This window comes from Glossina fuscipes, unplaced genomic scaffold (assembly GCF_014805625.2).
Source record: "Glossina fuscipes isolate IAEA_lab_2018 unplaced genomic scaffold, Yale_Gfus_2 204, whole genome shotgun sequence".
Lineage (NCBI taxonomy): Eukaryota > Metazoa > Arthropoda > Insecta > Diptera > Glossinidae > Glossina > Glossina fuscipes.
Window position 1 is genome coordinate 244,613 of NW_023998547.1, and position 8,048 is coordinate 252,660.

The 8,048-nt window shown below is 32.1% G+C and overlaps 2 protein-coding genes across 2 annotated transcripts; one reads left to right on the forward strand and one right to left on the reverse strand.

Moving 5' to 3' along the window:
* Positions 1-643: 643 nt before the first annotated feature.
* On the reverse strand, positions 644-4,738 carry LOC119642030 (exocyst complex component 5). Its single transcript, XM_038040988.1, has 6 exons — positions 4,700-4,738; positions 3,691-4,634; positions 3,026-3,622; positions 2,766-2,955; positions 2,385-2,702; positions 644-2,320 (listed from the first exon to the last, which is right to left on the reverse strand). The coding sequence occupies exons 1-6, from the start codon at positions 4,730-4,732 to the stop codon at positions 2,222-2,224; spliced, it is 2,181 nt and encodes a 726-aa protein (XP_037896916.1). The 5' UTR covers positions 4,733-4,738; the 3' UTR covers positions 644-2,221.
* Positions 4,739-6,438: 1,700 nt separating this feature from the next.
* On the forward strand, positions 6,439-7,838 carry LOC119642018 (transmembrane protein 179). The gene is made up of 3 exons (XM_038040973.1): positions 6,439-6,689; positions 6,767-7,154; positions 7,214-7,838. The coding sequence occupies exons 1-3, from the start codon at positions 6,580-6,582 to the stop codon at positions 7,409-7,411; spliced, it is 696 nt and encodes a 231-aa protein (XP_037896901.1). The 5' UTR covers positions 6,439-6,579; the 3' UTR covers positions 7,412-7,838.
* Positions 7,839-8,048: the final 210 nt, after the last annotated feature.

Sequence of the window (8,048 nt, forward strand, 5' to 3'; positions counted from 1 at the left end):
CATACGTATGCTCTCTTTGCTTTGAGAAAGCGAAATCATATACTTAAAACCCTCACTTCTTTATTAATAAGTGATTTGCATTCTATTGATGTTCAGATATTAGCTTAAACGCCATAAACGTTGCGTGCCAGGTGCTGTTATAGATACGTACAAATTTCCAAGTTTCAAAGCGGAATTTGGAATTGTCTGCTCGCCAATGATAATGCTATTTCATCAAGGACAACCGGACGACTGGACAAAATTTATTCAATAAAATTAAGGGCATCCAGAACAAGCTTTTGTAAGTCGCGCCCGAGGCACATCGATAACTATAAAAATAACAATAGTATAATTATATAATACGATATTACACCCAGAGAAATAAAATTTCTTGATAATATAGCTTTTCGATGTTTTATTCAGAAAAACTGAATCGGACGCAAATTTCTCACACGAACAAAATCGAACACAAATTTCTCGAACTAACGGAATCGTATTCTAATTTTTCAAACTTTAACAGAATCGAAGCGTTACAAATTTAGTGAAAGCAACTCTGTGCTCTCTCCATTCTCCACACATCGTACTTTTTTTGTAAACCTTATAAAGTAAAAAATTTTTTTTTGAAATACTTTAAACCCACAAGTGGGAATTGTTTTCTAATTAATTAATAAAAAATGAAACTCTCAAAATTGCTTATTATGCGAAGAATTGATCAAATTAGCTGAGTGGATTAGGCCTCTTGTCGATTAGAGCTTTTATTATTTATCCCATCCTTCTGATTACAGCCTTTCCTCTCTCTTGCTTTATAGTCTCACTAAGCAAATGCAAAAATAAACATAACACAACCATAGGTTGAGAGTGGAAAGAGAATATAGTTACTTTCAATAAATGGCAACGCTTCAAAGGAAAATTTCGATAAATTTGCGTTCCATTCTGTTAATGTGAAAAGTTTGCGTCCAATTCTAATAGTGAGAGAAGAAATTGCATCAAGAAGTTTCTCAGATAGCCGAGGAAATGTTTCAGTCACAAATAAATAAATAAAGTTAATTTTCTTTGCTTTTTGCCCGTTTGTCTTACCGACTTCTGAATACTCATCAAGTCACCATTTCCCTCGTATAAATGTAACTGATACTAATACTAATTAATTCTATGAATAATTTATGCAGTAGTTCACGACGTATAGATTGTGTCCAGCTATTTATACTATGTTTACTTTGCATAAAACAGACATGTCCGCAGGAATCCAAGATTTGATCAAAAATGGTTCGAAGGCATCATTAGGTCACGGTGTCGTTCTTACGAATTAATATTGAAGTTGCAGGCGCACGAAGGAATTTGTAAACCCAGTGTTTGACACATGTTCGATCAAACATCAATGGCAAGTTGAGAGCGCACATACTAAGTAAAAGTTGTTAAAACGGCTAAATATCCACTAAAAAATTCTAGTAACGGTACAAATTTTATTAAGTCTATTAAATAAACTTATTAACAGTTTCCCTCTCTTCTACAATGTAATATGATAATCAACACTCACTACTACAACTGAAATTGTGCATATTCTGTTCAGGATTCTCTCCTCGTATGTAATGGTAATTTTGAATAGGATTATCTTAGCCGAGCAAGAAAGTAAGCGGTGTCTTATGAACAATTAACGAGCGACTATAGATCAGAGAAAAGCGAAGAATCGTAGAGCGATGAATCATAAAGCAAAAATCCGATTATATATAAAAACCAATCGGTCTTAAGATAGAGCCCCGCTATAATTAACTACGGCATCGTTGTGCACCTTTCTTATCTGCCCCCTAAAGAACGCACTAATAAGAAAATTACTTTCTTAGGAAGTAGCAGGAAGGAATTTAAACGCGCATCCGTCTCCGTTATAAATGAAATAAGAAAAAATCTGCACATAAGTTTAAATAATAATAAATAGATCGTTACAAGATAATATTTAAACTTCATAAATATTTGTAAAAAAATTAGATAGAAAAATGGTAGTTTTTTGATTTCTGTCTATCGGCATATCCTGTTTTCTGTTTCCTATGTAAAAAAAAAATATCATAATTTTTGTTTTACGAATCTGTGTAGATTAAATTGTCACTAACAATAAATTAAATAATTATATAATAACTGTATTTGCACACATACTTATGAATAGATATTTTTTATATACATAATACATTAACCATTTTCGAAGACATTTTCCAGTTCGGTTGTGATTTCTGATACAATAAGTACAAATCCTTTACTCTAAAATGCCTTTAATATAATTGGTACTCTTGATGACACGAAAATCAGCACGTAATTGTATAAACTGACGAACAACTGATTTGTCTAAGTAATTCTGAAAAGGAAATATTAAATTAATATTTAAATTTATTCTAATCGAAGTGTATGGGTAGACGCACCAAAGTATCCCCTGTGCACACTTCAAGTAGATTTTGCGGTTTTACCAATAGAAGATTGCAAAGCGCATGTAAAATATCGAATAACTGGATAACTGTTGGATTCTCAAGTTCGCGTATGCATTTTCGATATTCGTTCACATCGCAAATCGCGCACATTGCACCGGCCGTATTAAACTGCATAGTTTGTAAGTGATCGTAAATAACACGATGCAAGCGTATGCCAAATTCGTGTAATATATTTTTTTGATTCTCTCCGTCTACACAAATTTTGATTTGCTGAATTATGGGCTGCAAATTTTGAACAACATGCAAGCAAGCCTAGAAAGTAAGTTTATGGGAATTACTGGCGAATTTTTGAAATGCTATTGACAAACATCTTACCGCTGACGATATTGTGTCGACATCGGTATCTGGCTTGTAATCGGTTTTCTTTTGTTCATTTTGCAAATAAAGTTTTACCCATCCTATGACCGCATTAATGGTACGATCCAAACCTTGATCTAATTTGCTTTCCATTTGTTCCATGAGTATGCGTTTCTTGAAAAGATAGTCTGAATATTTTGGGGTATTACTGCAAATTCATAAAATTTAAATTTTAAATCTTTATTCAAAACGATTATAGTTCCATATCAATTTTTTACCTAACATAAGGCACTACAGACGTATTGCATTGATTGTCCAACAAATGCACAATAATATTAGTTTTTTGCACTACATCAAGAAAATACAATTGCGGCAAAGTTCTGGTACTTTCAACTATTGGAATTGCATGTAGACCTAGTTCTAGAGCGTAATTAACATGCTCATGCATTAAAAATCTAAAGAGAATATCGTTAAGTTTGATCACGTTCGCAGGCAAATCGGATTCGTTACAGAGTAAACGGCATCTTTTCAAAGCTGCATTTGCTTCTTGTAACATTTTAATGGCCAATTCTTCCGAAAGGAAAGTTTCGCCGCCATAATCTTCAATCTGCGCTATATTTATATTAGCTCTTGTGCCTATAAGCACTTGCATGTCACGTTTCAATTCTTGAAAACGTTCAGTTTGCTTCTTTTGATGTTTTTTACTCAAATAGAATTTCTCCAATTCATTGAAACATTTCGATGTTAGAAATCTTGATTCGATTTCTATGTAACCGAGAATATGCTTTTGAAAAATCTGTTGTGTCAACTTATTCAAAAGGTCATCATCCATCGTAGACATATAAATTTGAAGATCATTAGAAAGCTTGAGCGTTCTGGAAGAAAGCATTAAAATTACGTATAGAAATATTATTTAATTGGTTTCACGGCTACAATTGAATACCTTGAATACAATTCATATAGGGTTTTTAAATATTTATCTTCATCACGTTTATCTTCCAGTTTAGTCATAGCGTACTGATGCAATTTAAGTTGATAAAAATTCAAAATAAATTTCGACATAACTTGTTGTGGACTGGCAAATACTTTTTTTATGATTTCATAGTGATGTTTGCACATAGGAACGATACCAATAAATATATCTTTGCCGCCGTAAGGGGTCATTTGACTTTGCTCTATATAGGCATTAATGCATTGATTGTAGCCCTTGAATTGGGATAATATTTGTGCTAATTTTTTCATTTTTTCAATATCTTCACTTTTCTGAGCTGTTGCGAATTCTTCAATCAAACGTCTTTCCACCTCGTCATATTTTTTTTCAATTTTACATATCGGATCCGCAAATTTCTCTGTGGGTAAATCTTGAGCTATTGCATACAATTTTTGTATAATATCGGCCGCCTCGTAAAGTCTACCGGGATCAGTGAAAATATCATTAACAATTGGCCCAGCGAGTAGAAATTCAGACATATAGTTAAGTAATTTTTGAGCTTCAACCGTACGGCTACGTGGAGTATTGACATTTTCCAATTGCTCACCCAAGTGTGTGATTTTACCGGCCACCGAACTAATTTTCTCATCCAATTGCCAAAATACATTAGAAGCCAATTGATGACGTTCTTGTAATTTAAAAATTTTTTTACCGTGAGCTTCTTGCTCTTGTCGCAAAGATTCTTCCAAACGTTCACATTTTGCTTGCTGTTTTTCTTGCAATATTTTCAAATCCTTAATGGTTTGCGTAAAAGTCTCGTGTAACGCTGTCGGATTAAAATCTTCAACTCCGGCCGCTATTACGGCTTCTGTTTTTGAGATTTTACCACTATTACTGCATTCATTGTTTGTACGCCAAGTTAAACGCTCTACAAATTCACTAACCTCGAAGGGTTCCTATTCAATGGAAGGACTTGTAATTTATATTTGTCATTTATACTAATTTTATTCTTCCTATATACCTGTTCAAATTCCTCCATATATTGGGACAACATTTTTTGTTTGCGAACGGCAGGTTCCTCTTCTCCAATTCAACAAATCAACAACAGAAGATTCTCTGTGTTGTCTAAAAAAGTTTCAGTGAGGACACGAAGCTCTTTATTTACACCTTAATAAAGATTTAAAAATATATTTAAAACTAATTCACGGAACAGGAACTTCAATTTCTTTTTTTTTCGATCAATTTTCACAATAAAAACTCAGCGAATCAGCTGTTAGTACGATATGCTAAATCAGCTGTGATCATGCCAACTAAGGGTTAATAAGTGATCGAAAAATGTAGAAGCAGAGAAAAGTTTACTAGAATTTGGATTCCCCTTACCGGATAAAGTAGACTCGGTCGTAGATGTACAAAAATTTCAAACCAGGCTGCTTCCGTGTGTGATCTTTCTTTCTTTAAAAATTTAAATCGAGTGAAAAATTACCAAAAAAATTGAAAAATTTCTTAAAAAAAAATATAGAAAAAGAAAAATAAATAAATGAAAAATGCAAAATATAGCATAAAAGAAATTCTGTAGTAAACAAAATAATTTTACGCGATAAGTGAAAACATAAAAAAGAAGTGTAAAATTAGTCAAAAAATTCAGAAATTATTTGAAAAAAGAAGAATTTGTGCAAATAAATTAAAAAATTCTTTAGAAATTCTTTGGTAAACTAAATAATTTCATGTGGTAGTTGAAAATATAAAAAAGAAGTGTAAAATCATTCAAGAAATGCAGAAATTATTTGAAAAAATAAATTGAAAAATTCTTTGGAAATTCTTTAGTAAACTAAATAATTTCATGTGGTAATTGAAAACATAAAAAAGAAGTGTAAAATCGTTCAAGATATTCAGAAATTATCTGAAAAAAGGAGAATATGTGCAAATAATTCGGAAATTATTTGCAAACAATTGTAAATTTGTATGGAAGGAATTACATGTGAGTACAATTTTAAAAATTTGTTTACAAATAATTTTATACCCACTTGAAAATTTTTGGAGAATTATTTACTCCGAGTTAAAGCATTGTTAACGGCTAATAATTGGGAGTCTGCATTTCGTCTTGTTGAGTTTGAAAACAAAAACTTACCCAGAGAGAAAGTTTTATCACAGGTAAACATTTGGAAGTCCAAATACCTCTCCTAATCTATATTAAAATTTTTTTGTTTTCTTCTGTAAACTTGAGAGACTTGATATGCAGATCTCTCTGACTTAAGCGATTGAAGGCTAAGGCACTTCACTTTTCCACAAATTTTTCATTTGAAACTTTGCATTTACTATCGGGTAGTCTTCTTCAACTTGATAACTTCAGTTGGATATACTGTATTAATAAAATTTCGTTTCGAACTTCGACGACATAGAGGCCAGAGCTCAGATCAAAATACGATCTACAAACGACACACTTGCATGAGTTATGATCAAATACCAAAATGATGTAGAAATAAAAAAGATTTGTCCTTGAGTTGGCCGCATATTGTGTGACACATTATTGTATGTCTTCAGCCGCATTGCCCTTCTTTGGAAGATATCCAAACTTTCCTGGTATCCCTGATGTGTGGCCATTCCTCCACCCACCTAATCTCCGACCACACATGCAATGTACTCCTAATGATTGAACAAATACAAAAATTAAAAGTATATAAGCTCAAGTGTAGCAAAGAATGGGTTAAACAGAGAAAATACATCTCTGTTATTTTTGTCTTCCCTTACTATTTGACATTTCGTTAAACGAATTTATTTGTTTGTCAATTTGCAAAATATAGATTGAAGTCTGTAATTTTCCAAAATCGCGTATCAAAGTATTCGAAGTATCTCAAAGTGTTTTTGTGTTATTGAAGTATTTAAAAAAAAAAAAAAAATACTATGGCTTTAGCAAATGTCCTTTTGTTAAGTCAAATAACAGGTTATGTTCTTTTGATTATATTATCCTTATGTGTAATCGTGCCATTAAGTGTCAATCAACATTCTTTTTGGTAAGATTAAAATAATAATTATAAAGTCTCAAAACAAGGTGACTAATATAAAGGAGTTTCCTCTAATATATATATAGCGGCCATTGTTTATTATTTACTACGGGTAAATGGCGTGAAGCAGACGGCATGTTCGATGCCCGTTGGTCTTCGTCGGGTTTTTGCATTTTTCCATTGTTTACCGGTGTATTCATATTTATCGTATCCTGTGGTCAAATTTATCGATATGCACGCTTAAAAGATGAGGAATCCTTTTTGGCACTTTTCATTGACGTAGTATTGGGCATATGGAGTTTGGCTATGTCCATTATATCTTCCATAATGATTACGTTAGGTTTCATTGTCTGGTGTGACGGTATGACCGAACGTTTTCCTACGTGCGAAATGACAGCTGGTCAAAATATTATACACGGCGATACAGATCACATTGACACTTCCGGTTTTTATATAGAAATGGGTACTGCACAAGTAAGTAGCATTTATTTAGCCATTTATTTTTAAAGATGCAAAAATATAATTAATTTTAGTTTGGTGCTTGGGGAGCTTTTGCTATAAGTGTCGGTATTACGGTCATTTCCCTTTTGAAATTGATTAACAATCATCAAGTACGCAATATTAAAGTTTCCATGTATTTGGAACGTCAACGTTTGGTTAATCAACATCATTTACAAAATGATGGCATGACAACTCCGCCCGCATTTTCTGATAGTGAAAACGCCAAATAGGCACTGTTGTTACTGGCCGAATGATGATCACGCTACTGCGAACAAATTGTAATTACAATTTTCATATTATTTATATTCACTTTGTTATTGTTTAATCATATAATTGTAATCATTCTAATCCATGGCGTTTTAAAAACATTTTCCATGTAATTATTGTTTGTTGTAGATATTTTAAGTGTTCGAGCTCCCTTTAAGGGAAAGCAAAAAACATTATATTTTTTTAAAAATATTAATTTACTTTTCTATTTAGTAGATTATATCAGATTATTCTCTTACGCAGTATATGCATAAAATTATGAACACATTAAAATAAAAATTCCAATTTCTTGCTAAATTTTCCTATGCTAGAAAAGCTTTTATTGAGTTTAGAATATTTTCGTACTATTTATAATACTTAAAAATAAAAGATTGGTTTGAACTTGTTGAATCGTCGGCTTCCAAGTTTTTTTTTAAAGCTATGCTCATTGAAGAATGAGAATATGATCATTAAAATATTTACTCATAACAAAACTTAATATATGTCCTGATACACTTCCTTAGCCTACAGTTGCTACTTAAGCGAAATTTCGTATCGCGGCGATCATCTATTCAATTCAGAATAGCTTATTCAACACGGTAAGACTTTTCAAGGTTGCAC